General features: G+C 35.8%; 1 protein-coding gene across 6 annotated transcripts in view; it reads right to left on the bottom strand.

Moving 5' to 3' along the window:
• LRP1B (LDL receptor related protein 1B) overlaps positions 1-13,620 on the bottom strand; it is a 639,076-nt gene that overhangs the window by 95,571 nt on the left and 529,885 nt on the right. For all 6 annotated transcript variants that reach the window (XM_074547868.1, XM_074547870.1, XM_074547871.1 and 3 more), the window contains exons 53-58: positions 12,927-13,049; positions 11,547-11,687; positions 10,186-10,373; positions 8,537-8,720; positions 7,227-7,312; positions 3,587-3,709 (exon numbers count right to left, since the gene is read on the bottom strand). In XM_074547868.1, coding sequence (XP_074403969.1) covers positions 3,587-3,709; positions 7,227-7,312; positions 8,537-8,720; positions 10,186-10,373; positions 11,547-11,687; positions 12,927-13,049 — 845 coding nt within the window. The remainder of the gene's footprint in view (positions 1-3,586; positions 3,710-7,226; positions 7,313-8,536; positions 8,721-10,185; positions 10,374-11,546; positions 11,688-12,926; positions 13,050-13,620) is intronic.

Genomic DNA, 13,620 nt, shown 5'->3' with positions numbered 1-13,620 from the left:
CTTTTCATCTTAGTACCTAGTTTTCTCTGAATTTTAAATAAATAAATAAATGAATGAATGAATAAATAAATAAATAAATAAATCAAACATAACCAAACTTTTCTCTCTTTCATTTCATATTCCATTTTTTTGTTCCACAGAACAGAGTGGAGATGTGGCTGCTCTCCCCACAGTGTGCCCTTGAGCACATCTGCTGCTCGTCTCCCCCATTTCTCTCTGCAGTCTCCATCAGCATATCCTTCATTTTAATGTCACAGTAGTGCCATATGTCATCGTGACAGAGGGACCATGAGAGCACTCAGAGGTACTGGCTGGAAAGGAAATACTGTGCTTTTATTTCCAGCATTCATGTGGCAGAAGAATGAGGAACTTCCCAAGAATTAGTTAAATTTAAAAAATACTACATTTCTAAGAGACAAAAGCAATTTTGTCACCTATTGGAAAGCCTACAGACTACCGACAGAGATGTAGTATTTTCAGGGTTTTGGATGACTTGGATAATTCTGGAACTTGAACAAATTCCTCTAGATATATTACAAATACATGATTACAAATCTCATCATGGCATGAGTCAGTCTGGCTTGTCTGGGAGTACTTCATGTCAAGTGTTCAGTAATATTTGAATATTCACAATCATTTGAGTCCAATTTCTTCTAAGCTTGAAAATTCTATTCCTGAGAAGATCTATCCTGACCTATTTCATTCCTGATTAAGGTTTGTGCAACTAGAACTTCAGAAAAAACCCCACAGATCAGAAAGCAGTACTTGAAAATGTATGATATTTCTTAAGCACTAATAATGGATTTTAGATCTATCCTGACCTATTTCATTCCTGATTAAGGTTTGTGCAACTAGAACTTCTGAAGAAAACCCTATAAATCAGAAAGCAATACTTGAAAATGTGTATTTCTTAAGCATTAATAATGGGTTTATTACTGTGGTGTACATTCTAACCTACTGTTATCTTCATCAGCAACAGCATGTGCACCAGAGTTTAAGCTTCATGTATAAACCTGTATTATGTAAAACTGAATGTGCAAGTTTTAAATTTATTTACCATCTGAAGACATGGAAAAGCCTTCAAGATAAGAAGGGCTATGGTGAGATGCTTTAAATCAATTTTATAGTTATGAATATGTAAAAGCACCTTCTCAGGTTGTTACATAATTTATCACCTTAAAAATCCTTTTAAAAAGTTAAATTCCAGGATACACTGCTTTTTTAATGGGAATAAGAAGTTCTAATTTCTAAAACCTGCACACTACCAGCTTCACCAGTTTATAAATGTGTAATTGCAGCAACTGCTGCACTGGCACAAGGGACATTTTCATGCAGAAATGGATAACTCTGAAATTGCAGGTAGTGGTTTAGCTGTCTAAATAACACACTAAAGCATCAACCAAAATAATGAGTTTCTCTTTCTGATGGCTTTTCCTTGGTAGAGTCACTTCAGCCTGTCCCAGCCACTGAGACCGCCAGCCTGGCTCTTCATGTGCATGGCCCAGTTCTGACTGCATTTCCCACCAACATTTGAATCCAAACTCTCCATAAAACTCTGTTCTAACAGCTGAACACAGCCATGTGGAAAAGCTGTCATTTCAATTCTCTAAGTATCTCCTCCATGGGCAGAGGCAGAAGAAAAATGAGATGCCATCAGGCTTCCCAGAGCTGGTGTGCTGAAGAAATGCCATCTCCTGCAAGGGGAATCCGAGGCAATACATCAAATGGCATCACTTACACTGAGAGCTGATCTATTTACAGCAAAAAATAACACAGCAAGTGAGAAGATAATAAAATGAGAGATTCATCAGGGGAAAAATCATAAAAACTACCTCTCGTGACAAAACAACCCCATTAAAAGATGCAAACAGGTTTGCTAGATAACAAATAATAACAGCAGCATTTAAATAATTGAATAAATAATTATAATACTTTCATTTGAACTAATTTTTTATAATGCCAGTTATTAAGTATGTCCTATAGCAACCTTATAACAAAGTCAGAGCTACAAAAATTTGGCACTGCATAAAAAGTGACTGACAGACTATTAGACAGCTACACTATATATTTTTTTTTCTAATTTTATTCATCTTTTTTTTTAAGCTTTCAGAGGCCAAATCTGGGCCAAGTTTTTCAGAGAAAAAACAGGTTTTTTTGTATGGAAATTAAATGCACTTATTTTTATGATTATTGCTTTGAATATGGCATCCTATATGAGCAAAATTTTCATCAACATGACACTTGTGCAAATTTCAAATTGATGGAGAAATGAAATATCCTCCATGTCCTCATCCTAATTTTCTTCTAGTGGTTGTTCAATTTTTTGAAACCTTTTCTTGTAAATGGAGAAACCTTTTGAAACCTTTTCTTATAAATGAAGAAACCTTTTCTTAAAAAATTAAATTAATAATGAATCAGTAGAAAGCACTGTTTTGAAAGTTTTCTACCTGGTTATTGGAACCTTTTTAACAGGGAAAAATTCTTTGTTGTTGAAAGAGTGAGGATTAGAAATAAAGAGTCTGAGTAATCCCCAGCTCTTATGTAATACTGAATCATCCAGAAGGGACAGAAGCTGAGGAGGATGCTTTGGAAACTGTTTAAGGACAATAAGTATGATTCAAGGATTTAATGGATTTTCAACCTCACACTTGCCACTCTTCTATTTTTTTCCCCACACAGGTAAAACTTCTGAGCGTATGCTGGGTTTTACTTTCACCCCAATGCAATCAGATTTGCCAGGAGCTGCCCATCCACTTGCATCTTTTTCTTTTTAAGAACAATTATTTTGGTGTGAAAGATGCAAACAAGGTTCCTTGGAGCCAGTGATTTTCAAACTCTAACTCACCTAAGGAGCAAAGCTGACGTGCTCTGAGGTTGTGTCAGTCCACACAACAAGCTGAGAATGAAAACCACAAATCTTTTCTCTCTGCATGTTTATTGGTGTGCAGAGAGGGAAGAAAATTCACAGGATATGTTGCTGCTCATTTAGGTCCCTGTTTCAGAAGGTCAGACGTAATAGAATCAACAAAGAATTCCTTACTGCTTATCACCAGTTCTGGGAAAATGTTCACACAAGTCAACAAATGTGCTTTATAGTGGATTTGTGAACTTAATCCACTACAGAGGCAGAACAGGCTGTGCAGAAATAGGAGTGCACTTTTACCCTTCACAGCAAAGACACTGAGTTATTTTAATTATCAGTGCAGTGGAGGTGAAACAAAAACAAACTGAAGATCACAGGAAATGTTACATGGGAAGAAATAACACACCAGTGTATTTACACAGCTTACACCTAATTATAGCTCTCTTTTTTCTTTGGCATCCTGGAAGCCACATGCAACTGCCAATTCAGTAAACTGTCAGATAAGTCATAAGGAATTTAGCTCCTAAATGCAACTCTCCTTGTCCCTATCTTTACTTCAAATAAGATACAAATGCAATTAAATTTTACTAGGACTCACTAGCTCATGCTGCGTTTGTATTCATACACCAAAGCCTCACAATCTGGGTTAAATGTATGAGGGAGTATTTCCCAAAGCACTCAAAAAATTTAATTCTAGTAGTGACATTATTAATCCTCAATTACCTTGATGTCACTTCCATTTAAAGACATTCTGTTTATGCGGCTGCCATTTGGTCTGCTGGAATCAATCCAATAAATGAACTCTTCTCTGTAGTCAAAGTCTATTGCAATCACATTGTTCAGCCCCTAAAAACAGAAAAAAAAAGGTCCATTTATTCAAATGTGTGAACACAAACTGCTGGATAGCATTCAGAATGCAAAACACAGTTAATATTCCTAATGCTTTATTTTACTGTCTGCATATTTCTGAAGCACTTCCCTCTCTTTTCCTTACATTGCTTTCAAACAGAGTAAGACAAAGACTGTAACAGAAATAAATGTGGTACCAAATTAACTGTGTCACTTCAAAAAATGCAGATGAAACATGAAACTAAATGAGGCTCCTGTGTTTTTCTATACTCTTATTTAAATGAAATTTGGCAGTAAATACTTCTAATTTTTTATCACTTTCACTGCTGATAACTACCTTTGACCTTTCTTTGGCAAACTAAATAGGAGAATCAGAAATTATATATTTACAGTATAAGCTTCATGACATATAAATAATGAAAAAAATTCCTTAGTAATATAAATTAATCAGGAATCCAAAAATGGTGGTGGTGCAAAAATGCATTAATGTTAATTCCTGAATGAGGAGGTTTTGACTTCTTAGATGCTATATTATAGGTACTCTCTATATATGTATTTATATGTATGTGTGTGTGGATACACACAGACACTGGTAGACACAAAAAGCATGAAAGTTGGAGATCCAGCAGGAATCTGGATCAGCCATCTCCTATGGCTCCAATTACAAAGCCAACACATTTTGAGAGAGAGTGGTGATTATATCTGAGGTACTCCAACACGCTGGGAGGAGCAGTCATACAATAACGGCTTTTCATTCCAAATGGCTGATAAGTAAGAAGAGGGTTGCATTCAGATGATGGCTCTTATTTCTTTATCTGCCCCATAACCTGCTGAATATTCTGATAGGTAGTGAAATCACAATTATTCTTAATATGCCAGGTTGTTGTTATCAATGAAATACGGGGCAGCAGCAGTGAAAGGAACGGATGCGGTCTGTATTGCCTCTATAAATTCAAGGTCAGTTAATCAATTCCCTTATCAGCCCAATGGCATCCTGCTCTCAGGTAGATCAGCAGCCTCGCTGTTTAGTGTAATTCATTGCTGGGAAGGGGTGTGCTGGACCAGCCAGCTCTAAAGTAAACAACTAAGGACAATATTTAATCGTACAGAAACTGATACACGGCTTATCCACCATCTACTGCTCTGTAATTGCTGTAAATCTACCTTTTGATCAAAATGTAGAGGAAAAGAGGAGTTAGGCTGCACAAATCATCGTTATAAAAAGCCTGAAACAATTCAGTGTAGGAAGACCACTCTCATTTGTCAAAAATATCATACACATGCAGACACTTTTCACAAATCCAGCTGTAGCTCTGTCAGTCTTAACTGGGCTGCAAACCACTTCTCCTGCCTCTTTTCCTCCTGTTGGTATAATTGCATCTACGGAGAAATTCCCACCCCAAATTCTTACTTAACCAAGGAGACAACAGGTCAACAAATACAAAATAATGCTTCATACAATTTTATAACATTCTATAAATCAAAGTCAGAAATTTGTAAAAAATATGGCCTTATCGCTATATATTCCACAACACTGTAAAAGTTTCCTAAAGAATCAAGACTAATACAGAGAATTGACTGCCTGCACATCTTTGGTTTCAAGTGTTATATTTCGGGTCAGTTTAATTTCAGTTTTTATCAGAACAACAACTGCAGGCAAAGAATTCTGCACATCTGTAACAGAGTTCTCTGTCCAGACATAATTTCCTCTTTATCATATACATATCTCACTTAAGCCCTCCTAGCATAATTCTTTGTCATTTCACAAGCAATCTGCTTTTTAGAAGGAATAGGGAAGATTTCAAATGGCATCAGCTGCCTCAGTCTCTCCTCTTAAACCTCTGGGCTTGTTTCTGTTACACACAGCACACAATACATCCTTGGCTGTGATTTGTGTTCCCTTGGTGTCCCACTTAAAAAACAGGGAGATAAAAATCACAAATAACGAGGAGGAAGATTCTCTACTCTGCCTATTGAAACCTTGAGGATTTTGATGACTAGGAGTGAAGGAAATGGAAACAAAGATGATACATGAGACACAATTCAAACAGTTGTACTGTTTATGTGTATTTGGGAAAAAAAAAAAAAAGAAAGGAAAACAAAATAGAGGAAAAAGCTGGCACATAACTCAGAGAAGACTGAAGTAGCTTGTACTTTCAGCTCCTTTATTCTGAGTTTATATGGACAACTATTAGAATGGTAATCACAGAACAAATACACAGAGAGAAGTGTGGGTTTGCTCCTCTGCCAGAGTCACTCTGGTGTTTGCCAGATGTGCAGGAAAGAGCCAAATCCATCATGGCACTGCAAGGACACAAGGAGGGACACAACCCCTCTGTCCTGCTGGTGAAGATCCCTCTTTGGCTTTCACATCAAATGCTGCCTTTGCAGGAGCAAAGACCAGTGGGTTCAACAGCAGAGGTGTTTGTCAGCCCAGTGAATGAATGGAACATGGAAAAAACACACATTTTGTTCAGTGGCTGGAGCTGCTCCCTAAAGCACTGAAGAGAGGAGCCCATTGAATTCAGGGCCATCTGTCAGCACCAGCCACGAAGAAAATTTCCTGTTGCTCCCCTCTTTTCACAGGCATCTATGAACAGCTACACCAGCAAAAGAGGAGAGAGGCAGTGAGATGCAAATGAGAGGGAATCAGAAGGATTTCAGGAGAGCAGACAGACTTTCACAATGTCTAAGCTTAAATAAAGGCAATGTTTCATTCAAGGTGGTTAATTTCATAATTACTGTTGTGAAGATTTGAGCACCTCTCTTGTGACATTTAGGTGCACAGCATAGTGACACAGGAAATTACAAAAAGCCTAACGATATTGATGGGGAGTAAATAATTTCCTAGTCTTACTACAATTGATCCATTAGCATTCAAGGAAATCGATATTTTTATTAAAACATATTTTGGAAATCTAATCTGTGGTAAATAACTACACTTGGGTGAAGCACAGAAGGACAGCAGACTGCTAAAAATGGCAGCTCTGTATTTACACTCTTTAATTTACAGTGACATTCTATTTTTTCAGGTTTTCACTTTTTCTTTTCTCTGTTATAAAGTTTTAGAGTAATTACTTTAAAAATTAGATTTACACAAAGACAAGACTTCACATTTTGCAATACCAAATAAATATTGGGATTGCCTGTCTGAAAATAGATTTAGATTATGACAGCAAGTAGCCCAAATAATACACGGCCAAATAGGTGGGGATTTTTGGGTTTTTTTAACTGAAATAGACAAATTGCACAAAACATATTGTGATGGAAGAGGATCACAAATAACATAATTTTTTAGTACATCAGAATGACTGACAAAACAACTGCTTGAGCTTTAATCATGTCAAATCCAGGAAAAATAGTCAATTGAAAGTATTGTAATAACTCTGAAGGCACTGCAGTTGTTCTGTGGTGCACACAACGCCAATTATAGGATGATGTTTCTGTCAGTTGCAAACTTTAGAAAAAAATAAAAGTATTGAGTTAAACTTAGAGCATGGTACTATGGTTATACCTGTTTCAACAAAGTGTAGTTGGATCCATCAGTGCTAATTTTTCTTATTTCATGATGATCAGCCAGAATTAAGAAAGGTTCCTCATCTAAACCCCGGGAGAAAGAATATATTAGACTAGCTTTTACGTTAATTTATGGAAAATCAGGAATACAATGCTGAAATACAGATGGCTTGAAAAATAAATGTTACATGCTCTGATCAATGTTATGGATGAAAGAAATATTTAAAACATTCAAATGCTCCAAGAAAGATCAATGATGCAGTATAAAAATGAACAAAGCAATCAATTAGTATATCTTTCAATGCAATTTAATTCTTTTGCCTTTGTAATATGGGAACCACACTGCATTTTATCCTAATTTAATGTCAGAGACTAAATGGGAAATATATTTCATTCCATATGTTTTAATTTCAACATTTCCTTTCAATTTAACCCTGACTACTAATTATGGTTGCAAACCAAGCAGGTTTTGATAATTTCATTTTGAGATTTCCTTAGTCTGAATGATACAGTGAGAAAGAAACACCTACTCATAAAACCCTTGATTTTTTTAAGTTTGAACTCAAGCCAGATTTGACTTTGTGTTACCCTGGCTTTCTAGTTTATAAAAAGTATTTTCTTTCAGATACTCATTCATTACATCACTGAAACATCTCTGACACTGACACATATCATTCTAAAAATATATTTTTAAGGCTGTCTTTATTTTAGCTCTATTGAGAAACACCTCTACTAAAACAAAACAAACAACAAAAAAAAGTTCACCAGTGATAATTAAAAATGTATTAAAGGCTTTGTATTTACTGCTCTTGCATTCTAGAATGTAATGTGTTGTCCATCCTACTCTGCTCCTGTACTGAGCACATTTGCATGTTATAACAGAGTTGCATTTTCTATTTTTTTTCCTGTTCCTCCTTTTCAGATGAGGAAGTTTGATGTACACTCTAATATTTCTAAAGGTGATGAAACCTTATCATAACCATGCTATTATCATCTGACTCAGAAGCAGAACTAAATGATGTCTTTTAACTTTTCTAATACTTTCTCTAATAAAGTTAATTATTCACACTTTCAAAAACCACTGTATCTATTTATTACAAATGAGTTGAGGAAAACACAGACTAAAATATAACTTATTATTGCATTCAGACACAGTCACATTCCTATTTTAAATTGAAAAAGTAGCAGATTCAAAGTAACTCTGTCTTTATCTTGCATATAAAGGTACCACAGACCTTGGGGCTAAGGTTTTTTCCCACAAATTATTTTGGTACAGCTGTGGATTATAAAATCATTAAATAGTAATACCTGAAAGGGATTTGCAGCCATTTGGGTTATCAGGCTGTGTTTCATACCCTTCTGCACACAAGCATTTGTAAGTTCCATAGGTATTGATGCATTGCTGGCTACAGGGAAATCCAGATGAACATTCATCAATATCTACACACGTTTTGCCATCATCCTTCAGGAGGAATCCAGGCCAGCATTTGCACTGGGAAAGAAAACCAAATACATTCATTTTTAATTCTGTTTATCACCTATGTGTACTTGCTTCTGAATATGTTAGCATCATAAACTTTTTATGTATCTCATTTTTTCAAGTAACATCTTAATTACATTGCTGCCTGTATGGTTTACTGGAGGCATGCCTACTTTTCTTTTCAAATATTGCTGATGTGATCCTAAGCACTATTTCCTCCACAAAAACCCAAACAAAACCCTGTAGAACAAGTAATTATTCTTTCTACTTTAACTGAAAAAAAAGTAAAGCACACCTTTTCAAAAATATGGAAAAGATTTTTTTCTTGAAAATGATGATGGATGGACCCTTTGGAGTTCTTAAGTTTCAATTATACATGTGTTTTTTGGTAAAGATAGACAGTTTTTAACTATTTTCCTTGGAATCATTGATACCACCTGGCAATCTGTGTAACCAACACAGGAATGTGAATCAGAACTCCTGAGGCTGATTAGGAGCTGGATGTGGACAATTCTTGTGGATCCCTTCTAACTCAGAAAATTCTGTTTCTCTGACATTTTTTTGGGTCTGATGATGATCCTGGCAACTTTATCACATGCAACGTGAAAGGTGCACAATACAACTGGCCAGAGGGGTTTTGAAAAAGGGGCATAAATTTTATCAACAGAAGACTTCCTGTCATGTTCCCTTCTACATTCTCTATTTCTCTTTGCAGAGATCCAGGACGTGCCTTCTCCACCACTTCAGCAAGGTTTTTGTTGAACCCAACAGATCCCGAGTCTCTGTCTCAACCCTCTCAGCTCCAGAGGGTTGAATTCCTGCACATCTAAGCCAAGCTGCACAGATTTTATTTAGTTCTCAGTGGGCCAATGTTCAGCAGAAAAGATGAAACTTTGGGAGTGCAGTTAGGGTTACTTCAGAGCTAAAACCCTGAAAAAAAAAAGTCTTCTATTTTTAGCTGCTATTTACAGGCTACTGCAGGCTGTTCCTCTCTACTTGTCAAGGCCAAAGAGCAGATTCAAAAAACATCCTCACATGCAGACAATGAACAGTTTTGCTCTGCTACTAAGGTGATATTACTTTAAATATTTCTATAAGTCTCTGTCTTGGGAAAAAAAAAAAAAACAAAACAAAAACAAACCAAAAACATGGAGAAAACCACTATTTCTGCTCTTCATTCCTATGTATTGTAAAATTTTTACTCATTGATTTTCAGTGCTCTGTATACACCAGTATAATTTGTTGTATTTAAAGCACCTTTCCATAGGTTTAAAATATGCACTATACCATTTTTTAAATACAATTGGCAATTGTTTGCTGACAGGAAATGAAAATTTGAATATTCTTATTTTGGCATGCAAGCTACTTCACTACAAAGAGATACCACACAGTGGGGCTTTATTATAATCATGCACTAGTTAAACATTTGAGAGCTAAAAACTCGCAATATATTAAACCACATTTTGCAATTTTTCACCTTGTATCCAACAGGAAGGTCCTGGCAATCCTGGGAACAGCCACTGACTTTCTTACTGAGGCATTCATTAATGTGGCAGCTTTTCTCATCAGACCCATCACTGCAATCTTCTTTGTTATCACAAACCTCACTTTGAGGAATGCACTTGCCGTTTTTGCACATAAAAAAAGAGTTGTTACATGACTGCTCTGGAAAACATAAAAAGAACACACAACTTGGTGTCATCTCTTAGTATTTGGAATTAGTTTTCTCATGGATCAGCTGCTGTGTGCATGCAAAAGTTAAAAAAAATGGTGTAGCAACTGAATATTTATTCCTCATTGATAGCTTTATGATAACTTCCTATTTTTCAGTGTCTTTGAAGGTTATTCCTCTCCTGGAAAAATGGGTGAAGACATCAACTTATTACTCCCTCCTTTATATTTCTTTTCATATAACGGAGAACCCTCTACATAATCTCTGCACAAAATACAGTTCTAGTTTCTAAAAGTTAAAAAACATGAATTCCCCCCTGTGGATGCTGAGAGGTTTAGGAACACAACTGGCTGAATTCCAATGCATTCTCTGTCTGATGACCTGCAAATATGTTCTTCCCTGTTTGGCAAAACTTCAACACATCATTTCAGCTACATTCAGATCCTTCAAATAACAATTGGAACATTCAAATAAACATAAGGGAGGTGTGCTGCCTCAAATCACAGCAGATGAGTGTTTTCCATCGAAATTGGAATAAAGAACCTGGCTACGGTGCAATGAAATGCTAAGGTCTAGACAGAAGAATTGGTCTTTCAAAAAGCCACAGACTAGAACAACATATGCAGACCAGGACTAACTTCCCTCTCAAAAACCAGTCAAACCTCATCAAACTTATTAATGTAAGCACAAAATATCAATAAAACCAAGAGCATTGGGTCAATAATTTACTAAAAAAATTAAAGCAGTGTTTATTATTTATAGTGGGAGGAACTTTATACCCCCTTTTATATGAACTCCTTCTGTGTGATGAGTATTTGGAACATAATAACCATTATAAGAGCAAGGTAGAAACTTTGGAAATTACAATATTAATATTATCTTATTTTAGCATCAACAGGAGTTATGCATTAAGGAAGTGTCTGCTATTTTATTCCATAGGAACTGGTGGCTTGGACTTTGTTAACTGAAGTTTTGGATGCTCAGAGCAATTTCTCCTTGCAAGACATGAGCAAAATCACCACAAAGGCACTGGAAATTTAAGGTGTGAGGTTTTACATTTGCTGACTTAGAGCCCTAAACCATCGCTCTCAAAAAAGAAAGGTCACATGTCTTCTTAAAAAAATTACAAAAATGAACTTTTTCACTTGGTGCAAAAAACTACAAACCTGAACTTTTGCACTTGGTGTTGAGAGGGGCTTCATCAGAGTGGTCTGGGCAGTCAAAGTCCCCATCACATTGCCACTGGGAATTCAGCAGGCAGCGCCCATCAGCACAGGTGAACTCTCCAGGACGGCAGCGACGATACCCTGCAAAACCAGCAACCACCCACCTCATGCTTGCTCTCACAGTTTCAATATAAAATTCTGCCTTTCAAAAGCGACAGAAAGAAAAATATTTTTTGCTCCATTTAGAGATGCAGAGCGTTGTGGTCGTACACAAGCAGAGAGCAAAATCAAAATCAAAATAAAGACATCTACATTACACAAATATTTTCTAGCTATTTTCTGTTGTGGTTCTGATTTCTGTAGCAAATTTAAGAGTAAATACCCAATATAGATTGTAACAGCACAAAACCAGGCACGATAATTGTCGCTGTCATATTTTCTGGAAAAATCCCTTCGCCAGGATTGCTTCTCCTGGGAAGCTGAGAAGCCTCAGAGAAAAATAAAAACAATATTTTTTATTTTTATCCTGTGTTCTGCTGGTTTGGAAGGTGGTTGGAGATTGTTTATCCAACATGTGAATTGTTTTTACTTAATGACCAATCACCATCCAGCTGTGTCAGGACTCTGGAGAGAATCTCAAGTTTTCATTAGAATCTTGTTAAGCCTTCTGTAAGTATCCTTTCTCTATTGTTTAGTATAGTTTTAGTATACTATAATATACTATAATATACCATAATATACTATAATACCATAAAATAATAAATTAGCCTTCTAAGAACATGGAGTCAGATTCTCAATTCCTCCTTCATCCCGGGGACCCAGCAAATATCACAGATAATCACTAATTTGTCATTTTGAAGGTGATATTTACTCTGTATTTTCCATAAATTTTATTTATCTAGGTTAATGCTTCTTTGTATGGCCCAGACACATTAACAGACCCTCAGAACATAAAAGAAACCCAAAATTCATGTGAATGGTGAAAATTAAACATTCACATATGGTTATAGCTTATATAATTTAAATGCAGTGATAATAATGACAGATGTGTTTGATACTTGATAGGAAAAAAAAACATATATGGAGACAAAGAAAAAAATTCATATAATAAACAATAAATTCCAGGGCATACTTTTTAAATTCTCCTAAATATTATTAGCAGTAAACTGCAATTCTCTATGGAAAATAATTTGTCACTGTAGCCCCAGATACAAGTTAATTCAAGCTGTATTAATTACTGCATAATTTAAAAGTGAGAATTAAAACAATTTTAAAAAAAAAAGAAGAGCTTTCTTTTTCAATAATGCCTTAGACCCTGAAGAATGCCTTACAGTTAGCAGTGTGAAATTGTTTTATTTACTCTATTTTTGTTATACTTGCCACATTCCAGGGATTCATCTGATCCATCTCCACAGTCGTCATCGTGGTCACAAACAAACTGTTTGGGAATGCAGACTTTGTTATGGCACATGAAAGCATTCTCATCACAAGTGTTATTGGGAGCTAAGGAAAAATGCAGCACATAAAAAAAAAGATAGAAATTGAGAACAATCAGATAAACAGCCGATTTTCTTACACAAAGATGAAATGAGAAGTGAATTTGAGGGAATTCAATGGAAATAACCATAACTTTTTAGTCAGATAAAAAGCATCACACAATTCAATACCAGAAAAAGCTACTCATCACAAAGAATGCTACAGAAGTAAAGATAGCTGAAATCTTATGTAATCCAAGAAAAAAAGCTTCAGAAGTCGATGCTGTCTATGGCTTAACTGAGGTCTGGCTCTGAAGAAAAGAATATTTTGGAAAAAGAGATGCCTTTATATTGGTCTGCTCCTGAACAAATGCTCTTTGAAGTCCACAAACACTCAAAATACATGGAATTTACTTATGTACCATTTTTATGTATTAATAAAAAAACCCCTCCAATGAAACTATTACCGAACTCCTGACACTGCTCATGGAAATGTGTTCCAGGTAGACTGAAGTAACATTCTATAGGGCAGGAGATGTCAGGATCTGAACAATTAGACAGAGTCAATTGAAGACAGAACTTGCAATTCCCTTCTATGA

Source organism: Zonotrichia albicollis, chromosome 10, assembly GCF_047830755.1.
Source record: "Zonotrichia albicollis isolate bZonAlb1 chromosome 10, bZonAlb1.hap1, whole genome shotgun sequence".
Lineage (NCBI taxonomy): Eukaryota > Metazoa > Chordata > Aves > Passeriformes > Passerellidae > Zonotrichia > Zonotrichia albicollis.
This window is presented reverse-complemented; position numbering and strand designations above follow the sequence as displayed.